The sequence below is a fragment of the Squalius cephalus genome (assembly GCF_949319135.1).
Source record: "Squalius cephalus genome assembly, chromosome: 3".
NCBI lineage: Eukaryota > Metazoa > Chordata > Actinopteri > Cypriniformes > Leuciscidae > Squalius > Squalius cephalus.
Window position 1 is genome coordinate 3546311 of NC_137124.1, and position 24755 is coordinate 3571065.

Here is a 24755-nt window from a genome sequence, read left to right on the forward strand (position 1 = left end):
GCGGAGATTTTTTTTATCATAAGTAACCTGCTCTGTCCAGTCTGTCGGTTTCCGTGTCCTCTTCTTTGCTTCGCGATTTTTCTATGCGTGAGAAAATGGATTTGTGGCGTGAGTGTGTGAAAAATGTCTCACGGTGAATGCGAGAGAGTTGGCAGCTCTGAAAATATCCGGATAAGTTACGGCTGGCAATATGGACGGATCTTTACTTAAGGCTATTGGGTCTATTTGATATGGGTCCACACCAATCAAGCTTATCTTCTCTTGATACCGACGAGATGAAGTCATTAGGCTACTGCTCCCCTCCTCAACTCAAATCTGCGTGCGGCTAAGGGCAGGACAGATGTCATGTCAACAATATGGCCGCGGTTAGCTACTTCCGGTGTTTGCGAATAAGGCCTATAGCCTGAAAAGTCTGATTTACGCACTGTTACAACAGTTGTTGAACACACATTACAGGTTGCAAGATACTTTATACTGAAGTTTATTTTTCTCTTTAAGAATCAACCATATTTCATTTCATTGAGACACATATAGATGCTCACGAACATATTTTAAACAAGTAATTAGTAAATATATGACTGGTGCAAAACACAGGAGAGAGGAGAAGAAAGAAGCCACACCACCAGGATAACAAGATCCCATGAAATTAACTGACGTGGCTTGTGCTTTGCGTTTATTTTCTTTTAAACAGCCAATATACTTTGAGCCACATCCTCGAATCATGATCTTCTACTTTATATTTAACAGCAAGTATGTTTGACTGAACAGTCACAAATAAAAACTCATGTTGATGTCATGGGGTCTTTAAAACATATAGTGCACATTTGTATTTTAAATACCCAAAGAACATCACATTGATAGTAATAAGACTCATATGATACTTTTAAATGACATACATTAATTTAATTGTACTGATATAAGCACATTATCTGATGATTAAAACAATACAAAAAAACATTCACCAGTTATGTAAGAACACAATCATATCCTTCACTCCTCAGATCTGCTGCAGATGAAGTTGAGTTTGATGTGTTCAGGACGGCTGATCCAGAGCTGATCTCCTCCAGACTGAACTGCTCCAGATCTCACTCCAGACACACAGTCCTCGTCTCCTGAAGCCCATTTATGATAGCTCACGGTCTCTCCACTCACCCAGTACCAGATGCCCAAAATATGGGAGTGACGTAAACCCAACCACACCGCCCCAGTAGACGCACCTTTAACCACATTCATCACACGACGCTGCATCTCGACTGAATGAACCGAGACCAGATCCGTATAATTCTGTCTGCAGTATCTCAGAGCTTCAGGCCACGTCAGAGTCTCTTTGATCAGAATCAGTTTATCTGGACACAAAACAAACCACAAGCAAAAACTAGAGAGAGACTGATCAAAAACAACATGCAGAACAAACACTGTGGAGGAATCTGTCATGTCAGACATGTAGCGTGAACTTTAAGATATCTGGAGGTGATGGATGGATTGTGTGTGTTTGAGAGGATCTGCTCACCTTCATGACACACAAAAGGATATTGGTTGTTGCAAGAGATGTCATGCCACTGTCTCAGATCATTGTTTTCAATAACAACACAGTTTTCATCACCTCCACTATTATTAGGTTCACCTGTATTCCAGTATCTGAATGAGGAGTTACTCTGATCTGACCACTGCCATGAGTCTCTGAACAGACCGATCCAGATCCGTGATCCTGATAACTGATGACCACTAATGAAATCCTTAACCTGTTGATTCTCATCCTGGTTCCTCACACTGACCAGATCAATGTGATTCTGTCTGCAGAAACTCTGAGCATCTCTCCAACTCATCTGATCGACACAGACGAGTCCTGTGTTCACTTTAAAAAAAAAAAAAATTCAGTTTGTTCCTTTTTTTTTACTGGACTTTTTTCAGAAAATGTTTTTTCTACACAGAAATTGACTCAACATTGAAAGTGTGACATTTATCCACAGTCTGTTCTATATTCACTAACAAATTACATGAATTACATACAATAATGATGTTATGCTGGGTACACACCAAAAGATAATCGGGCTGATTTTGGGCAGATTTCCCCCCTTCTGACAATCCTAGCTGCGTCCTGATTATCTTGATGGTTCTACAGATTATCTTATCAGATTTTCCCTTGGTGTGAGGTGTGTTAAGAGTGTCCTAACCTGCTCGGAAGAACACCGGAGCCGCTCCGATCACAAAACGTAAATATTCAACATGTTTAATATCTACGATCAGAAATCCTGATGTGTGGGGGAACCCCGAAGAGAAACGCACACACTCTGGAGATTATCACGTGAAACAAAACAATATCCAATCAGAAAGCGAGATGATGGAAGACACGGTTATTCACACACACACACACACACACACACACACACACACACACACACACACACACACACACTTGCAGGAAGCTGAGTGTTAAGATTTAATATTCATAAGTGTAAATTTGGAGGAAAAAAGCCTTTGTTTTTCATTTTAAGAGCAGAAATGTTACAATACCTAAACACAATATTGGGTTTGAAAAATAAGAAAGCTGCAAAGTGCGTTTCAATCTGTAAACATTTAAAACATTTTGTTTAACTTTTAAGTTTGTCACTGTTTATGTATATGTCTTTTTATGTTTGGCTTTACTCTTTGTACCCCCCTGACTGTAATTGTAATTCTTAAAATCAATTTAAAAAAAAAGATTAAAAAAACAGGGATTAAATAACTTTTTCTAAAGAGACAATAAATCCAATAAAGAATAAATAAAGACAATAAAGAATGAATATATTTCTGTATAAAAGGTTATATATAGGCTAATGGTGGGTACAATGTTTTTTTTTCACGTGAATTTTATGTGAAAATCATTCCAAACACTATCGCAATTTCTTCCTGCATATCATCCGCCATGCTTATTCTGAAGTCTCGCGTCATTATGTGAGATTTCCTGTGTTCACAGTCGAGACTCTGGTTGAAAATCTGTTGGTGTGTGGTGTGCTGTCTTTGTCACATCATGGCACACACACACTATAGGAGCAAAATGCTTAAATCTAGGATTTTTTTGTCCTCAAGTTTGTGGTCTATCACATTTTGAAAATCTTATAAGATGTAAAAAATCTTTTGGTGTGTACCCAGCATTATTATATTTTACACAGTTACATTTACTCAGATTGTAATATAATTTGTAAGGACACACACACACACACACACACACACACACACACACACAGGGTGAGGCCAGAAATGGAATGGACTTTATAAAACAGGATAGGTAAAGCATAAAGTATGAAAACTGCACTCCAAATTACCAAGAAAAAATATATATAATTATGGGTATATGAATCTGTTACATTGTTCCTCAGTCACTCCTGAAATTGTTATGATTGACAGTGATAACCGTAGCAATGGGCGGGACAAAACCTTTGTCAAAATAAACCTGTGCATTTAGTGCTGTAGTGTAAATGCAGACTTATAGACCTGCATTAACACAGACCAGAAGAAGAAAACAGGTCTGTGTTTTCTGGGTAATTTTAGCTGCTTTAAAGATTTTTGTAATATATTTTTTTTCCACATGTGTCTTTTAGCAATGTTTAAAAATCAGTTTAATTGTAGAGTTTAGCATTTTAGCACTTCTGGTTCCATCGTCCCGAAGTCAATGGGTTTTTTGAATGGGATTTTGGTTAAATGGCTGAAATAAGGTCTGTGGTGAACACAAGCTCAAGACACTTTCACGTTTTATTCTACGACATAAAATACATCAATATTACGCCACTCATGATTTTCTGAAGCTGTTACATGTCTAACAAGTGGCTAAATGGGACTACAGAGGCTGTCGGAGATTAAACAGAATAGTTTATTTGGAGATTAATCTCTTATAAACTATATTCCAACTCAATGTTATGGGTACATGTTTTTAGATAAAAACTGAAAGAGTTGTCAGAAGCTTTAGTGATGATAGTCTTGAATTTGTGGGACCATTGTGGAGTTCGTTTATAGCCTAACTTTAGCTTTTTACTTCTGGCGACTGCATTTATGCTTCAAAATTCATAAAAGTTGTGTTCATCTGTGATCTTGATGGACAAAACGTGCAAGTATCATAAACTTTTGTTAATTACAGAGCTTGTTTTTTAAAGAGCAAACGAGTCCTCTGCTGCCATCTACTGGTTATAGTGGTAATTTCATTATGCCATTTATTAAAGGTCTTTGTTTTCCACTAGGGGACAGAAATCATCCACTAAACTAAAGCATGGCATATTTTCCATATCTCCATTAATGAAAAAGAGAAATGTAGGCTAGATCTTCTTTAAACTAAATTCAGTCTACAACTATAGAGGTAAAATATAATAAAGTGTTTAAGACCTTCTATAAAATAAAACAAATAAAAAAATATTGGGGTCTAAACAGTAAATCTGCTTACAGTTCAAAACGAGATAATAGATGATGACACAAAAATTGCCTTCGTTTTTAATTCTTTTTTTTATTGATTCTGTTCAGGAATTAGGAAATCATTTTAAACCTAGGGAACAATGTATTAGCTTCGGTATTGTAGGAGAGGGTTTTGACTTAGTTACAGTCACTGAAGAGGAAATAAATAAAATTATTTGCTCCCTAAGAAACTCAAAAAGCAAAGATGCTTCTCATCAGGACACAATGTTTATCAAAAAACACTCAGCTACTCTAACCCCCCCTATTGCCCGTCTAGTAAACCTCTCAATTATTCACAGTTTCTTTCCTACAGACTGGAAAAACGCTATTGTAAGTCCTATTTTCAAATCTAGCGACCGTCACATAGTCAGTAACTACAGACCCATAAGCTTACCAGTAATCTCCAAGGTTGCTGAAAAAGTGGTCATAAACCAACTTACAGATCACATTAACAGCTGTAACCCTGGTCTAAACCCAGTCCAGTTTGGATTCAGAAAACTTCACTCTACAGAAACAGCAGTTCTACATCTAACAGAGCAAATCAGATCTGGTCTTGACAAAGGTGGAGTTGTTGGAGCTGTGTTTTTGGACTTAAGTAAAGCCTTTGACACAGTTAATCACAATGTCCTTATGTCTAAACTCACTAGCTTCAACCTTTCGTCCAATACACTTGCATGGATTTCGTCTTACCGATCCAATAGAAGGCAGTGTGTAAAAATCAAAGGCATGTGCTCCAGCTTCTTGAGGTGCACAACGGGTGTACCTCAAGGATCTGTGTTAGGCCCACTACTCTTTAGTCTGTACATCAACGATCTACCTAAGTACTGTCACGACGTAGAGGTACAACTCTATGCTGATGACAACAGAGACTGCTCTTTGTAAATAATTGGAATCTTTTCTGGGAGCGACCTAGGCTCTTCCGTGCTGATGGCCTGCACCCCAGCAGAATCGGAGCGGCTCTTCTGTCGGACAACATCTCCAAGACGCTACACACCATATGACTAGTAAGTCAAAGTCCAAATCACACTCTTTGCTGTCCAAACTTAATTGATATAAGTACCAATGTAGAACATTATATTGAAACTGTGTCTATTCCTCGTTTAGTGAGATCAAATAATAAATCTACTGCAGGATCTAAGAAAAATCTAATTGTGATTAAACCAGAAAATCTCAATATTAGTGAACAAAAACAATTTATAAAGCTAGGTCTTTTAAACATCAGATCGCTTACACCTAAGGCGGTTATTGTAAATGAAATGGTCACAGATAATAGTTTCGATGTACTTTGCCTTACTGAAACCTGGCTTAAACCAAATGATTATTTCGGTCTTAATGAGTCTACTCCTCCTGGATACTGTTACAAGCATGAGCCCCGTCTGATTGGTCGTGGCGGTGGTGTTGCTATAATCTATAAAGATATTCTTACTGTTACTCAGAAAACAGGTCACAGGTTTAATTCGTTTGAAGTACTTGTGCTAAATGTTACTCTCTTAGATGTAAGAAAGAAATCCATATTATCTCTAGCCTTGGCTACCGTATATAGACCGCCTGGGCCTTACGCTGATTTCCTAAAAGAGTTTGCAGACTTTCTCTCAGATCTTTTGGTCAATGTCGATAAAGCATTAATTGTTGGAGATTTTAACATACACGTAGATAATTCAAATGATGCTTTAGGGGCTGCGTTTACAGATTTATTAAACTCCTTTGGGGTCAAGCAAAACGTAACTGGTCCCACTCATCGTCTTAATCATACGCTAGATTTAATTATATCACATGGAGCCGATCCAACCGATATAGATATTATACCGCAAAGTGATGAAGTCACTGACCATTACATGGTCACTTGCATACTACGTACCGCTGAAATTTGTCATGTTGCGCCGCGTTATCGACCAGGCAGAACAATCCTTCCAACAACTATAGATCATTTCTCAAATAGCTTACCTGATCTGTCTCAGCTGCTCAGTGAACCCAAACAAACAGATGAACTAGAGGAAATGACTAGCACTATGAGCACCATTTTCTCTAGTACATTAGACATCGTTGCACCAATTAGATTAAAAAAGGTTAGAGAGAAAACTAAAGCACCATGGTACAACAGTGTTACGCATGTTCTAAAGAGAGAAACTCGTAATTTAGAGCGTAAATGGAAACAAACTAATCTAGAGGTCTTTAGAATCGCATGGAAAGACAGTATGTCACGTTATAAAAAGGCCCTAAAAGCAGCCAGGGCTGAGCATCTCCGCAAACTAATAGAAAACAACCAAAATAATCCTAGGTTTTTATTTAACACCGTCGCTAGACTAACAAATAAACAGACGTTACCGGAGCAAAATATTCCGTCACAGTGTAGTAGTAATGATTTTATGAATTTCTTCACTGAGAAAATAGAAAGCATCAGAAACACAATTGTAAATGTACAATCTTTAATGGTGTCTTATGATTCAGCCTCAATTATCACCCCGCAAGAACAATTACAGCGCTTTGCAACTATAGGACAGGAAGAGTTAAATAAACTTATCATTGCATCTAAACCAACAACGTGTTTATTAGATCCAATACCAACTAAACTACTGAAACAAGTGTTACCTGTAGTGGAAGAGCCTCTTCTCAATATTATTAACTCGTCTTTATCCTTAGGTCATGTTCCAAGAATATTCAAGTTGGCAGTTATAAAACCTCTTATTAAGAAACCACAATTAGATCATAATAACCTAGCAAATTACAGACCCATTTCAAATCTTCCATTTATGTCTAAAATACTAGAAAAAGCTGTGTCCGCTCAACTGTGCTCTTTCTTGCAAGAAAATGATATCTATGAAAAGTTTCAGTCTGGATTCAGACCGCATCATAGCACAGAAACTGCGCTCGTTAAAATCACAAATGATTTACTTTTAGCTTCTGACCAAGGCTGTATCTCAATACTAGTTTTACTTGATCTTAGTGCTGCGTTCGATACTATAGATCACACAATACTCTTAGACCGACTACAAAACTACACTGGTGTTCAGGGACAGGCATTAAGCTGGTTCAGATCATACTTATCAGACCGTTACCATTTTGTCTGCGTAAATGGGGAAAAATCGAAGATAACGTCAGTAAACTACGGTGTACCGCAAGGATCTGTGTTAGGCCCTCTGCTATTCTCAATATATATGCTGCCACTTGGTAATATTATAAGAAAACATGGAATTAATTTCCACTGTTATGCTGATGACACTCAATTATATATTTCATCACGACCAGATGAAAACGCTAAATTATCTAAATTAACAGAGTGTGTTAAAGATATAAAATACTGGATGACATGTAATTTTCTGCTATTAAATTCAGATAAAACGGAGGTATTACTTATTAGTCCAAAAAACTGCCCACAAAACCTCTTACAATACAACTTTAATTTAGAAGGGTGTCCTGTTACTTTATCCTCTAAAGTAAAAGACCTGGGTGTTATATTAGACCGCAACTTGTCTTTTGAAAATCATATTTCATATGTTACAAGAACAGCCTTTTTCCACCTTAGAAACATTGCTAAGCTACGTAATATGCTATCTGTTTCTGATGCAGAAAAGTTAGTTCATGCATTCATGACCTCAAGACTAGATTACTGTAATGCCTTATTAGCTGGTTGTCCTGCATCCTCAATAAACAAGCTACAGTTAGTCCAAAATGCCGCCGCTAGAGTTCTTACTAGATCAAGAAAATACGATCATATAACACCAATTCTGTCGTCTCTACATTGGTTACCTATAAAGTTCCGTATCAATTACAAAGTATTGCTACTGACCTATAAAGCCCTAAATGGTTTAGCTCCCGTGTATTTAACGGAACTTCTATCGCCCTACAATCCATCGCGCTCTTTAAGATCACTAAATTCGAGGCTTCTGGTCATTCCTAGGATATCTAAGTCCACTAAAGGAGGGAGAGCTTTTTCACATTTAGCTCCTAAACTGTGGAATGGCCTTCCTGATATTGTTCGAGGCTCAGACTCGCTGTCCCAGTTTAAAACTAGATTAAAGACGCATCTCTTCAGCCAGGCATTCACATAATACTTACATTTTATACTACAGTTGAATCAGATTGAATGCATTAATATTGCGAACAGCAGCTACGCTAATTATTTCCCATATGCTTTTCTGTTGTTATCTCGGGACGCTAGTCCCGAGGTAAATACAGATCGTCAGCTCCAGTTTGTATCCAGCCTCTCATGGAAACTACAGATTCTCCAACACCCGTGCAGAGACGACTCGGCGCCTGTGAAGAGACGACTCGACGCTGGCGATGTTTATGCCCTAAATCAATACATGATTAACTAACTGTATTTCTCTATGTACATTTCTGAAATGCACTTTCTGTAAAGCTGCTTTGAAACAATATGTATTGTGAAAAGCGCTATACAAATAAATTTGAATTGAATTGAATTGAACAGTCTTGTACACTCATGCAACATCAGCTCAACAAGCTGCAACTAAATTAACCAATGCTTTGGTTGGAGTGGCCGAGTGGCTAGATCAATCCTGCCTTACTTTGAACATAGGTAAAACGAAAGGCATGTTCTTCACCAAAACCAAGCAGAACATTCTAGACGTAAACATCTGCTTTAAAGGTAAACAGATTGAGACTGTTACTGAATTCAAATATCTTGGAGTGCTGCTTGATTCAAACCTGACCTTCAAAAAACACATAAAGAAAATGACAAAAATCATTAAATACAATTTGGCAAATTTTAGACAGATTAGATCCTCTCTATCAACAGAGGCTGCTAAGATATTCTTACATGCTTGTTAAAGAGGAGGTCAGCAGTGCCATCTGCTGGACAACTATATTATCCATCCAACAAATATACTAATAAGCGACATAGTGATCATGCCCTGATCACGCTGTCATTCCCCGATCACGCTGACGGACAGCCAATCACATCGTAGCATTGGTCAAATGACCGTGCGCATAACCTTTTAGTTTCGTTTCGCCTTATCGCTGATGGTTCGTGTGTTGTTTTTGTTCCTAATACCTGCCAGAGTTGTGTGCGTCAATGACTCAAAGTAAGTGTTTATTCATCTTACATATATTGCCGTTGTTGCTGATCAAGATTAATCGCTGAGTTGTTTATATGTAAGATAGAGAGATGCACGAAAGACCCGCGGCTCCGCACAACGGTTGTTGTGTAAACAGTATTGCATTAGGTGAACTTGTTTATGCTATTGTAGCATATTTTCCGCCTAATACAGATGTTAGTTAGATTAGATGTAGGATGACCCAGTAAAATGTACACTTTAATGTATATTGACCTGTATGCACATGTAGATTTGGTTCATAAAGCCAATAAGTTTAACCCTCTGGGGACCAAGCTGTTTTTGGGGTCCTTGAGATGTTCTGACATGCCTTGATATTTGTGCTTTTTTCAGTTATTTATAAACATGTTAATGGCAAAGGTGTAAATTCACTCTATATAGCACAAACAGGGCTACCATAATATGCGAGCAACGTGCATGTAGATGTTTGTATTTTTAAGAGAATAATGTTTATGCGTGGTTATTGGAAAAAAATAAAATGAAAGTTGCTGATTTAAGAACACAAAACACATAATAAATATGTGTCCACAAGACTTTTGACTAATTGATGTTGTCCCTTTGAGTTCTAGCTTCAAAATTATATGAAAATCATCCTGCCTGATTGTTCACATGAAACACTACATTGATTTAAACATTGTAAAACAGTTTTTTTTGTCAGAAGAGGTTTATGCGTGGGAGTGGTAATGGGTCATCAATATTAATGAGATTCAGACCAGAGGTGTGACATAGACGCTCCCCCAAGTGTTAATGGGCCATCAGTGAGGCAGCCTGAACAAAGAATGAGGAGATTCAAATGTTTTGTTTTTCAATCTGTTTTATTGTAATTTTGTAAAAACAAAAGTAAAGGCAGGTATCTCACAGTAAATGCTTATGCCCCGTTGATGCGGGCTCTAAGCAAATCAAATGTGACCATATATTACATATATGTGACCTTTTATATTAACATTACCAATCAATAATTGTTATATTGTGCATGCATAACAACACATTTGTTGCAAAGCCACACAGGCACATATAGGCTACATTTGTATCATCAGTATAAGTATATAAACAAAATGTAACTAACATCTGTAAAATAGTAGGTAAATATGTACTTACTCTTTTTGATTTTTGTTGCTGCGTGTCCTCGTTGCAGTGGAAGGCGAGAGTGAACAAGCTACATTCCTTTTAAAAAAAGTTACAAAACATATGTAACATCAACCAATCTCCAAAAATAAATAATAAAGTCATACAGGCTCATATTATTAACACTAAGTATAAACAAAATTGAACTAACACCTGTAAAATAGTGGGTAAATATGTACTTACTCTTTCTGATTTCTGACTGTGTTGCTAAGCGCACTCCGAGTTGCAGGCGGAGGTAGTGATGAAGCTACATTCCTTTTAAAAAAGTTGAAGAATATTATTACATAAATATAACTATAGTAGCATTAGTCTATAATGAATTACTGATGTAAATAATTGTAGACGCGTGCAATAAGCCTATATGCGTGTCAATGGGCCATTACCGGAGAGGCACACCGCAAACATTAGCCTAACACATTTGTGCACTTCATTAACTGGGTATATTTACACATTTCAGCACATTTACACACATTTACAACTGATATTTGCGAGCATGCATCGTTAATGATAATGAGGCAGCATTTATATAGTCAAAATATAATCTAAACACCTACTTTCTAAAATAATTTCTAAATTCTATCTTTCATACATAATGATCTAAACATATCATTTAGGCTACACATACAAATACAAATTTCCTAACCAAGGGGTGTAGCATATGTACACAAAAAAACAAAACAAAACATTTTTAACGTTGAAATGGTACGAAATATTAAATTCATGGTATAAATATGCACTTTCATTAGATCGTGTTGAATAGGTAGATATAAAATGTCAGTACTCTGGATGGCAAGTCCACCCAGTATAATATGTAAGCTCATGTTTTGAATAGCTTGTCAATTAATGCAAGTAAGAATAAATACTTACTCATCCGAAATTCTATCCACGGCTGGATCAAGTCGCTCTTCAAAATACAAACGGTCGTCATCAGAGTAGTCGCGCTCCTCTTCTGATGAAAATCTGGACTCTTCGTCGCTAGTATCCAGGACGAACTGAAGGGCTTCCGCACCGGTGTACCGTGTCATCTTCCCAACGCGCAGGTGACGAAATGATGAAACTTGAAGCGTTTAATGCATTTGCTTGGGGGCGTTTACCTGTTTTGCATAGATGGCTTAGCACATTATCTTGTGAATAGCGCGCTCCGTGAGTAGGCGTGAACGAATTAAAGTCAATGAGCTCGTAATGAGCTCGACTGGAATCGCTCTATTTTTATACAGATTACAGAAGCTGATAATATTTGTTTTTTATATAAATGACTTCATTTAACAGATGCGATCTCAAGCTTTATGCCCGTGGGTCTGTTTGCCTGTTTGACTGAATTTTCGCGGAGTTATAGATCATTTTCGAACGCGTTTCAAATGGGAGTTTACTGACAGAGAGAAGGCAGAAATCGCATCATGTTAAAGTTTCTTTATTTGTCAAAAAGCAAAACACTTTATTTTTATTGTGAGTATACAGAAAAAAAAAAGAAACTGAACAGGATCGATTGATGTATAACACGAAAATTAAAGATCAAAATTAACAGAGCATTTTGTGTTTATTTTTCATTGCTAAAAAAAAAAACGAGCAAAATGCGCCGGCGCGTTTTTGGTCCCCAGAGGGTTAAGGATTCACATTATTTATGTATATTGTGTTACAGTGTCATGTACAGCTTTACATCTGTTATGTTATCTGGTAATTTACATGTGGTAATGTTATGTTATCCTAGACTCACTTAATTTATGCCATTTATTTCTTCTTTCCTTTGTTTAGACCACACACATACACACGCCCATGAGTTACCATCTATTGCAATGTAACCAGTGAACTTGATGGACATTAAAGTCATTCAAATGGGTTCCCTGTCTCCGTGTTCTTACCGACACACCATGGAGATGACCAATTCTACCTAATAACCAGTCCACCTTCATTACAAAATTGGTCCTTCGAGCCGGATACAGGTCATTACCATGGCAACTCCAGAGTCGGCGATGTCAAAGTCTGCTCCAGCCTCATCTCGCCGTCCACAAAGAGTAATTCAGAGGCCTGTTTACCTAGATGACTACGTGGTCGACTATGCTGGGAACCCATCAGGACAGACTGTTAGACCAAAAGAGAAGGTAATTGTGGCTTCAACACCCATCTCCTCTTACCAGCCATTCGGAACAGCTGGTTCATCAGAGGACTTTATGCTGCAAATAATGGAAATTACTAAGCAGCAGAGCGAGACTGCTAGGCGCCAAACAGAACTATTGGAGAAAGTCCTGTTACACAGCACTCCTCAAGCATCTGCTCACTCCTCACAAGCATCATCCCGGCATCAGACACCTAGAGCCCAGATCCTGAAATCAGTGGAAAAGGGACAGTTGAGATCCGATGCTAGCCCTGATGATGTCTACTCGAATCGTCATCATTGGCCACAGCCTGCCAAACCCCAACCTGCTTTCTTTGAGGAGCTTTCACAAGTATTGAGGAAAACTCAAATCAGAGACACTCCTTTCCAGTCACCACCTCCTGTGAGTAGAGAGACTACCCTGTCGGCGCACCAGTACGCCTCACCATGCAGCAGTTCTCCGTCAGAACCTATTAGAACCCAGGTGCACAACAGAGAAGAGCCCTGGATGAAACCATTGCCTCCTCATCCTGAACAGAGGCCGAGCCCGACAACCCAGCTTCCTTTCTATCAAGTATCAGTTACAGAGGCCTTTCCAGTACACAGGCAGTTTGCTTCAGAGTCTGAGCCGATGCCAAGAACTGTGTACCCAGTTACAACATCTCAGCTTAGGGCTGAGGCTCTACCCTACACTTCCCATCCCTCATCATACTGGGCTCCAACAGTAGAAGGCCCAACCTTCCCAGATTTTAGTAAAAAAAACAGAGCTCAGTACGTGGAACTTAGGATCGCTCTGGACAACCTGCTTCACCCACAGTTACCAGAGCATTATAAGTACTCCATCCTTCTTAAGCATGTGAAGGTGCCTAATTGTCACAGACTGGTGTTAGCACATGCAGAGTCAATCATGCCTTACACTAACGCCCTGCAAGCCCTTGACAGAAGGTATGGTCGTCCCTACCAGTTCGTACTGAAGGAAATAGAGACTTTGGAGAGCCTGCCGCCTATCCGTGCCGGTGACGAACGAGCATTCGACAACTTTTCCCTCAGAGTCCAAGCAATAGTCGGCATGCTTAAAGCCCTAAAGGGGGACGGGATTGAAGAACTGCACAGTGGGTCAAATGTGAAACGTCTTTTGAATCGTCTTCCTCGTTCACAACAAACTCAATTCAGGAGGCATCACCTCAAGAGAAACCCAGACAAGACTAAGTTCTCCCTCCTCGAATTTGCAGATTGGCTGCAGCTAGAAGCTAACTGTATGGAATTTGATCCAACTGACGAGACAGGAGCCACAAAGCGAGATCAAAGGGTAGCATTTCGAGGACAAAGTAAACACACCACCATATTGCATGGCGTGGAACAAAGACAAGGCATAGAACCAATAACCAAACCCAAGGCAGTTCATCTTAAAGTACCCACCAAGCCCAAAGCCATCTGTCCATACTGCAGTGCTGAACATTACCTTAGCCAATGTACCACATTCACAGCATTAACCAAAGAGCAAATGGTTGGCTGGATCAAAGACAATAAACGGTGCTGGAAATGCGCACGTTCCCACATGGCCAAAGACTGTGACCTAAAGAGGCCTTGCCACCTTTGCCAAACCAAACACCTCTCCATACTCCACGACATAAACCAAAGGAAAGGTGAGGTTACCAGTGAGAGCAATAACCTATACAACTCAGCCACAGAAACTCTATATTTAGACCAACCCCGATGTGGTGGGAAAGTGTTTCTGAAAGTTGTTAAGGTTACCCTCCATCACCAGCACAAAGCTTTAGACACATTTGCTGTACTTGATGATGGTTCAGAGCGCACCATTTTGCTCGACTCGGCTGCACAACACCTCGGTTTAAAGGGCAGACCAGAGCAACTGAATTTACGGACGGTGCATCAAGATATCAGGACATTGCACGGTACTTCTGTGAATTTCAGCTTATCCACCCCAAGTAACCCAAGAAAAAAGTTCAACATCCATGGAGCCTTTACAGCAGATCAATTTGGACTAGCAGAATACAACTACCCGGTGAATACCCTGCAGGAAAGGTACAGACACCTCAGAGGGATACCAATATCACCTCTGGTCAAAGCTTGTCCCCTACTTCTTATTGGTTCAGATCATACTGAGCTCATAACCCCAATTGAACCAGTGCGATTGGGCCCACCTGGGGGTCCAGCTGCTATAAGAACTCGTCTCGGCTGGACCTTGCAGGGCCCCTCCAAGCATCTGCAGGATCAACTCTCAGTCTCACAGTGTCTGTTCACATCTAACTGTTCCCCATCTGCAGAACTGTTTCATCAAATTGAAAGATTATGGCAGATGGACATCCTGCCTTATCGCAGTGAAAAGATGGTGATCAGGTCACAACAAGACCAAGAAGCATTGAATATGCTGGAGACACAGACAGTGCGAGTGAAAGTGGATGGAATTGAATGATACGCCACTCCACTTTTGAGAGTTAAAACCATGCCTCTGTTACATGCTCCAAAGGATGCTGTGATGGGCCACCTCCGTAACACTGAACGTCGGTTAGCTAAAGACCTGCCATTGGCTAACAAGTATCAAGAAGAGATCCAAAAACTGGAGAAAGCTGGTTATGCCATTAAAATACCACCTCAAGAGGCAGCCCAGTCTACAGAATCATGGTATCTGCCCCACCATATTGTGACCCACAATGGGAAACACAGAGTGGTGTTTAACTGCTCGTACACCTTTAATGGGGACAATCTAAACAAGCAGCTATTACCTGGACCTACACTGAGCCCCTCTCTCCTTGGAGTGTTAATCCGCTTCAGAGAACATCGAGTGGCCATCAGTGGAGACATAAAGGGGATGTTCCACCAGATCCGGTTGCTCCCCAAAGACAAACCCCTTCTAAGGTTCTTGTGGCGGGACCTAAAGCCTGGGAACCCACCAGACGTGTACGAATGGCAGGTCCTTCCATTTGGCACAACCTGTAGCCCCTGTTGTGCGACATTTGCATTGCAGCAACACGTTCTCACCCATTGCCAGCAGGGTGATAAGAGAAGACAATCAGTTGAACGCTGTTTTTATGTTGACAACTGTTTACAGAGCATTCCATCCTCAGTTGAAGCCCGTGAGCTAATCGATGGATTAAGGTCCTTACTGATTTCAGGTGGGTTTGAAATCCGTCAGTGGGCGAGCAATGAGGCCTCCGTGATTAGTCATCTCCCGAAAGAGGCTAGATCAGAAAACACTGAGTTGTGGATTTCCCGCAGTCAATCAGACCCTCAAGAAATGACCCTGGGATTAAACTGGCATTGCGTACCAGACACCCTAAATTACCGCCACCGTCCTCTATCCTACCATGAGGTAACAATGAGAAACATATACCGGGTCCTCGCCAGCCAGTACGACCCCTTGGGTTACATAATACCTTTTACAACCAGGGCCAAAATCCTAGTGAGACAATTATGGGAGAAAAAAACGGGGATGGGACGACCCCCTTCTTCCTTCTGAGCTGCTGCAGGCCTGGCAAAAATGGGAAGCAGAACTGGAACATCTACCATTAATCACTATACCCCGGTGTTATGTGTCAGCCACACTAGATGTCCCAGAGGTGGAACGAGAACTTCATATCTTCTGCGACGCCTCTGAAGCAGCCTATGGGTCAGTAGCATACCTACGTACTGAACAGCAAGGTCAAGTTGAGCTGGCATTCGTCCATGCCAGATCCAGAGTATCTCCAAAAAGGCAACAGTCAATACCCAGGCTTGAGCTATGCGCTGCCCTCACTGGAGCACAGTTAGCCAAACTACTCCATAATGAGCTCTCACTGGAAATCGGGAACACATTCTTGTGGAGTGACTCAACAACAGTACTCACCTGGCTGAAATCAGAGTCCTGCAGATTCAAAGTTTTTGTAGGAACCAGAGTAACTGAGATACAAGAACTTACCGAAGGTCATTGTTGGCGCTATGTAGATTCAGAGAGGAATGCTGCAGATGACATTACACGTGGCAAAACCTTGCTTGAATTATCCCAACCTAATCGATGGAGTAAGGGGCCTGACTTCCTTTACCTACCACCTGAATCATGGCCAGAAAATCCTCCCATCGGACTGAATGAGGACCCTATTGAGCTTCGTAAAGCAAAGTTTTGTGGCCTCACTTTGACTGATCCTGTAACACCACTGCCAGATGCGACTCAGTTCTCGACTTTTGAGGAACTCCTGGAAGTTACCTCCAGATCTCTGCATGAGGCGACGGGAAAAACAGGTGACCCTGGATCACTGGAGTACCAGCAGGCTGAAACAGACCTATTACGGAAAGCCCAATTAGACAGTTTTCCAACAGAATACCAGGCTCTTACAACTGGTAAGCCAATCCCTTCATCTAGTCGTCTGCTCACATTGTCACCAGAGTTAGATAAAACGACTGCGCTCATCCGTGTAGGAGGACGACTACGTCAAGCTACCCACTTAAGTTACAGTACAATACATCCCATAGTCTTGGACCCAAAACACCCTATAACTCGCCTCCTCATTAAGCAATACGATACCAAACTCTGTCATTCTGGTCCAGAAAGGATATTCGCAGAAATGCGAAGATGCTACTGGATCCTCAGAGGGAGAGAAGCAATAAGGCGCCATCAACATTCCTGTGTCGAATGCCAAAGGTGGAGAGCCAAACCTAACATACCAAAGATGGCAGAACTTCCTCCCGCCAGAGTCCGCCTACTGAAACCAGCCTTCTTTTCAACAGGGGTAGATTGCTTTGGCCCATTCCAGGTAAAACGAGGGAGGAGCAATGAAAAGAGGTGGGGAATCATTTTTAAGTGTATGACTACCCGCTGTGTCCACTTGGATCTACTGAGTAACATGGATTCAGATTCCTTTCTGATGGCTCTTAGGCGTATGGTTGCTCGACGTGGAACTCCTTCGGAAATCCTAGCGGATCAAGGTACCAATTTTCGAGGAGGTGATAAAGAGTTACAGACAGCTTTCACATCCATGAGTCCACATCTCCAAACCCAATTAGCAAAACAGAAGATACAGTTCCGGTACAACCCTCCAAATGCCCCACATTTCGGAGGTATGTGGGAGCGTGAAATTCGCTCAGTTAAAACTGCTCTACGTACCATAGTAGGGTAGTAGGGTATTCCTTATAGAGGTCGAGGCTATACTCAATGCAAAACCACTGGGGTATGTCTCTTCCGATGTAGCGGATCCAGACCCGGTGACCCCGAATTACCTGTTGATGGGGCGGCCAGATTCATCACTACCACAAGTGATTTACTCAGAATCTGAAATTCTTAGTCGGAAAAGATGGCGGCACTCACAAGTATTGGCAGATCAGTTTTGGACAAGTTTTATTAAGAATTACTTGCCCACCCTGCAACCACGTCAAAAATGGATGAGTGACTGCAGCAACCTCACACCTGGGACTGTTGTTATGGTAATAGACCACCAACTTCCTCGTGCTCTGTGGCCTGTCGGCAAGGTAATAACCACATACCCTGGATTGGATGGCCGGGTCCGTTCTGCAAAGATCGAGGTAAAAAACAAGCACTACCATCGACCAGTCTCTCGTCTCATCACACTGCCTGCCATCCCAGATAATGACCCTACAACAGACTAACAAAGAATATGGAAAGTACATTTGCAAAGCAAATGTAGGGGCGGCTGTTAAAGAGGAGGTCAGCAGTGCCATCTGCTGGACAACTATATTATCCATCCAACAAATATACTAATAAGCGACATAGTGATCATGCCCTGATCACGCTGTCATTCCCCGATCACGCTGACGGACAGCCAATCACATCGTAGCATTGGTCAAATGACCGTGCGCATAACCTTTTAGTTTCGTTTCGCCTTATCGCTGATGGTTCGTGTGTTGTTTTTGTTCCTAATACCTGCCAGAGTTGTGTGCGTCAATGACTCAAAGTAAGTGTTTATTCATCTTACATATATTGCCGTTGTTGCTGATCAAGATTAATCGCTGAGTTGTTTATATGTAAGATAGAGAGATGCACGAAAGACCCGCGGCTCCGCACAACGGTTGTTGTGTAAACAGTATTGCATTAGGTGAACTTGTTTATGCTATTGTAGCATATTTTCCGCCTAATACAGATGTTAGTTAGATTAGATGTAGGATGACCCAGTAAAATGTACACTTTAATGTATATTGACCTGTATGTATATACATGTAGATTTGGTTCATAAAGCCAATAAGTTTAAGGATTCACATTATTTATATATTGTGTTACAGTGTCATGTACAGCTTTACATCTGTTATGTTATCTGGTAATTTACATGTGGTAATGTTATGTTATCCTAGACTCACTTAATTTATGCCATTTATTTCTTCTTTCCTTTGTTTAGACCACACACATACACACGCCCATGAGTTACCATCTATTGCAATGTAACCAGTGAACTTGATGGACATTAAAGTCATTCAAATGGGTTCCCTGTCTCCGTGTTCTTACCGACACACCATGGAGATGACCAATTCTACCTAATAACCAGTCCACCTTCATTACAATGCTCTTATTTTCTCACATATCGCATACTGTATCACCTGCTGGGGGCAGGCTAGTCAAACAACAATTAGGCCATTAGAATCCCTGTATAAACAGGCCCTGAAAATCTTTGATAAAAAGCCATTTAGGTACCACCACTGTGACATACAATCTATTGACTTTTGAAATTTTTTGAATATTCTCAAATTTATGCACAGTTTACAAAATCCTAAAAGGCCTGGCCCCCACCTGCTTGAGTGAGTTTGTCTGTTACCTTTCTGTACATAGCTGCACTGTACCCTTTCGCTATTCAGCATTTGGGCAGGCAGCTTTCTCTGTCAAAGCAGTGATACAATGGAACACAATTCCAGACAACATAAAAACTTGTGACTTGTTTGGTGCCTTTAAAGTTAACATAAAAAAAACACTTAAAACTTTCACAACAATGCATCCACTAACTTGTTAGTGGGCAATATCACTTTTCATTCAGTCACATTTACCTCCTTATAGGGTTAAGAAGGGCGTATGCCGTATGGGTTGAGAAGGGGTTGTGTGTGGGCATAATACTGTATGTTGTGATCATAGTGTGTGTGTGTGTATGCATGTGTGTGTGTGTGTGTGTGCCAGTGAGGGGCACTTCATGAGTGAAAGTATATGTTAAATGTTCTTGAACAATGTCTGACGTTTTATGTTTGATATGTCACATATTCTTCAATAATGTTGATATTTTAATCTGTGCTGTATTTATTTGTACCTGGGGACTGCAGATGCAAATTAGCCTAACTCTGGTGTAATGCATCAAATGTTTACATTTATGTTTTTAATTACACATGGTCCCTTTTAAATAAAAAATCAATCAATCAATCAATCAATCAATCAATCAATCAAAACATCCCTAGTGTGCACCATAGACAAAACGGCCCGATTGCGCAGACCTCCATGATTGAAGATAAAACATTTCAGCATGAAAACACTGCTTAATTTAGTGGCATTTTTCAGATATCTGAAAAGGAGGCATAGTGATGATGTGAGTAATAATACTTTTTTTAATACGTTTAAATTAATTTACCTTGATTATCATTTTTGTAACAATAGGGGTTTGTGGTAGATTTGTAATCTGGCTTAAAAACAAATTGACCAAGGATACTTGACAAAGAGAATATCTGCAAACAGTTTATCAGTAGGCTATACATAAAGTTTGTGTATTGTTCTTTTTAAGCATTTTTTTATATATATAAACATTTGCAAATGTGTCTACAAAACCTCTGGTTTATATATTTTTCTACACTTAAAGGTACAATATGCAAGATTTTCTACATTTTGCTACATTCCAAACAACAACACCGATGTAGCTTGATGACGATGTGAAGGAGCGTGGAATGATGGGAACTGTTGTTTTCAACTCCACCGTGGATGTAAATCAGTCAGATCCCATGACAAATGACAAACACCTGTATAAGGGACGGGGATTCATGGAGAGAGACACACGGAGATCGGTGGGCTGAGAGCGCGAGGACACGATCGCTGTTACATTGGACTTTGGACTTTGCTGCTACAGCGCTGTGTGCGCGACTTTTTGTTGTTGTTTTTCTTTCATTTATAAATAAATACGCCCACAGCTCTGCAAGCCGACCCTGTCCTCTTCCTTTCTTGAATTAGAATTTTGTTTCAGTTTAATTAAATTGGTTATCATAGATGTTACTGTATTTGTCGAATTCATTCTTGTGATAACGCTGCACAGTTGTACGTGTTCTAAACAACTGTTGTAAAAGTACATTCGAACATACCCACATCATTTGCCAAAATACTGATTAATCTTCATGTATAACACATGCTATATGCAACGAAGTTCAGATGTTATGGGAAGAAGAAGGCGGGAACCGGCGAACATTCATGACACATTTTAATGATAAAAATAAAACAAATACAAAACGAAAGTAAAAGATAAAACAATAAAACAAAACACAACACAAGTTCAGGCCTGTCCTCTCTCGCTCTTCACTGTCGTCACTTTCCCTTTATGCTTCCGCTCCTCCGTGACTATTGTCTATCAGTAATCACGCCACCGGCCTCGTGCCGCTCTCTCCGGCCCTCGGCCTCATCCTGCTTGCCACACTATATTTATTTACATGGCCATAAACACCAGATGTGATAAACAATGTCAATAAACTAAACACAAACCTAAAGCAATAATACCCGTACGTTGACGTTTATGGGACTTGTCTTTGTCGACAGAAACAGCTGCAATCGGTAAAGAATAATTGTGTTCCATAACGACTGCACGAAACAGGCTAACGTGTGTTGCTTGATAGACACTACAACTACAACTTCCGCATTTGTCCAGGACTCCACGCAGTACGAGCGGAAACCGAGGGTAACGCGGATATGACGCCATTGACTGGCGACTCCCAGCTCCCCCCTGCTCTAACGCCCCGTTTCCTTGGTTAAAATCGCAATTTTCTCATGATTTAAAAATAGTTGGAAACATTTGAGATATTGTAAGTAATCAATTTAACAAAATATATAACACTGGCCTTGTGATTTTGGGATATTTTAATGCAAAAATCTTACATATTGTACCTTTAAGATATGCAAATGAAAACTAGCCTACCTGTATATATAAATATATTCTTTGTGTTTTTGATATTTTTTTTTTTGTGTGAATTTTTGATAAATCATTGCATATGCACCCGCGTCACACATCATCAGCGCGTTCTGTAAGGCTTTGCATAAACACACAGTCACTGAGCGCCACAAACACACACAGTGTCTTTTACAGTTCCTCGTGAACCAGAACAACGAGGTCATGCTGCGTTCACACACCATGAGTAACCGTAATTATGAGATGTCAAACTCTATACCAGGAGCTGTTCACGTCCTCAGACTCAGATTGATGTGTTTCTATGTCAACACTATCAACGCCGAAATGAATCTACAGCAGTCAGGTGGTACAACTAGAGCTCCGTATGCTGTTTACGTTCATTATTATTGTAATGTTATGTGCTTTGAAATCATGAAATTGTCCATTTCTCATCATAGCACACTCATCTCTGCCTTCAGGTTGCCCAGTAGCAATGTAAATTATCAAGTACTCTCGGTTCTTTTTAGCGCAATTTTCCTACGGACAAAATTGCGATTGTTAACTCACAATTTCTGTTCTGTCTGTGCGCACCAATCTTGCACTTCTATCTCCTCCTCAACCAGACCACCTAGAGACTTCGGGTTTTCGGCATTATGTTAAGGAAGGTCTAATCTCGGGAACGCACAAAAAAAAAAAAAAAAACATAAAAACATTTACTATCTCTTAGTGTTGTGATCCCATGACGTCAGAAAATTGCGCTAAAACACTCACTGAGTTTTTATTACTTGTTTAGTTACTGGAACTTCTATAACTGAACTATTCTAACTAAGCTTTTGCCAGTGCAACAAACTATTCCTATTTCACTTTACTTTTTTTTTTTTTTTTTTTTTTTAAGGCAATTGGTTTGCATGCTTTTAAGTAAGTCTAACTAATTAGATTTTACAGTACAGTTTATGGTGTATCTTTTATAAATGAATGTTTATTGTGATTGTATGGAGCTGCACTTACTGCTGTTAGATGAACTGCAGATGAAAGCCAGGCTGGTACTACATGAAGAAACATACCATTGTCCATCAGAAATGAAAGCACATCTCTCATCTCCTCCATCAGGTGGCCCAGATCTCCAGTTCAGATAGAGAGCAGGTTCACCTGAAGACCACTGCCATTTCTCAACACTCGTCTTCTGCAGCCCAATCCAGATATACTGAACACCTCCATCATTCACACTCTTGTTCAGCTCGTTCATGTCGTTCATGTTGTCAACGGTGGCCAGATCTGTGTAATTCTCTCTGCAGAATCGCTGAGCTTCAGTCCAGTTCTTCCTCACGTTTATAAAGTGATACTGACGCTGAACACATTCAGATACGGAGCAGAGAGCTGTGAAAGACAGCGTTTGATTTAATGCTGTTCATAACAGGGTCAAACCTGATGAAACTACAAAACCATAAATAATACAACAAACACACTCACCAATGAGAATAAGAATCAAATATAGAGTTGGGTCCATTTCTGAGGAAGAAACACAGAGAAAAACTCAGACAACAAACATTCTCTGATTCATTTTGGAGTAAAATATGACCATTTCATTTAGTATCTCAACAGCAGCATGAATTCACTGTACATAATCATTCAGACAATATTAACATCTGAAAGTGTAATTGTGTGTGAAGAATGAACATGTTCTTACTTTAGAGGTTGTGTGTTTCTGTCCTGAGTCTGATGTTTCTGTCTGCAGATTTACACTACGCTATTATTATATCTGCTCTCATCCCTCATTCAGCTCACCACATCATTTGTGTATTAATCTGAAAACCCCTATTTCATATTTTACTTCCTCCTTATTTGTGTATTTTTTCCACCCTTGTCTTTCCCTTTATTTGCATATTGACTTCTGTGTCAGTCAGTATTAGTCTATAATATATATAAATATATATATATATATATATATATATATATATATATATATATATATATATATATATATATATATATATATGTATATACATATATATTAGACCTTATGGAATCAAAAAAATCATTTGAACATTCACAACTAAACACTGCTTTAATGATATTGCTGGACTGCATAACTCGTGTTTCATCCCTGATCATCTTGAAATCATCGTCCATCCACACTTGCCATCTTTGCACTTCACCATTTGTCTACTATATATTTTTCCTTGTATTTGGCCAAGTGTTCAAGTGTGTGTAGAACTTTTGATGACCTAATTTGACACACTTATGGTGTTGTAAAAATGCAAGTGTTTATTTTGATTTTCAAAGCTTTGCATTTTTAAATAAACCTCTAAGTGTCTGTACAGCAGTGCCTATGTAACACAGTTTACTGGTAACGATGGTGCTTTTAACTAAATGATAAAAAGCATTTGCAAATGTTGCAGAAATGACAAAATACGTTCACACCGCAAGTCTTAATGCTCAATTCAGATTTTTTGCTCAGATCCGATTTTTTGATTGGCTGTTCACATTACCTTTTAAAATGTGACCTATATCTGATTGCAGTGTGAACTGTTTGAGGTTTCAAACTAACCCGCATGCGCAAAAGAACAATAACAATGACATCAGACGCAGCACGCGGTTTCACTAAAGTTCGTGAGGTTATGGAGGAAGTAAGCATATTCGCATTTATTTCAAAATGTTTGTGTAATGGAAGCCGTAACATTAATGAGCAGGTGACGAGGAGGAGAAGAACGAAGAGAAAGAGAGCAAAATTGGCTATTTTTGCCTTTTGCGGGTTTATGGCTGCAAATTCACTACAGAGGTCTGTGTGGATGCGTAGTTTGACACTGCAACCACGTTCTCCTGTGTCCCCGTTCTTCCATTTCGTGTGCAATTTTTTCAAAAACGGAGCGGTTACGGTAGGATCCTTCTAGTTTAGCTTGAATTGAAGTATCTCCCCATATACTAATTAGGTCTAACACCTCACTCTCCCTCCATTGACTCGCTCCATCACTGTTCTCC

At 39.8% G+C, this 24755-nt stretch overlaps 1 protein-coding gene across 1 annotated transcript; it reads right to left on the minus strand.

Moving 5' to 3' along the window:
- Window positions 1-466: 466 nt before the first annotated feature.
- Window positions 467-23520, minus strand: LOC307155338 (C-type mannose receptor 2-like). Its single transcript, XM_079865942.1, has 5 exons — window positions 23464-23520; window positions 23247-23285; window positions 22785-23153; window positions 1511-1855; window positions 467-1346 (listed from the first exon to the last, which is right to left on the minus strand). The coding sequence occupies exons 2-5, from the start codon at window positions 23281-23283 to the stop codon at window positions 991-993; spliced, it is 1107 nt and encodes a 368-aa protein (XP_079722068.1). The 5' UTR covers window positions 23284-23285; window positions 23464-23520; the 3' UTR covers window positions 467-990.
- Window positions 23521-24755: the final 1235 nt, after the last annotated feature.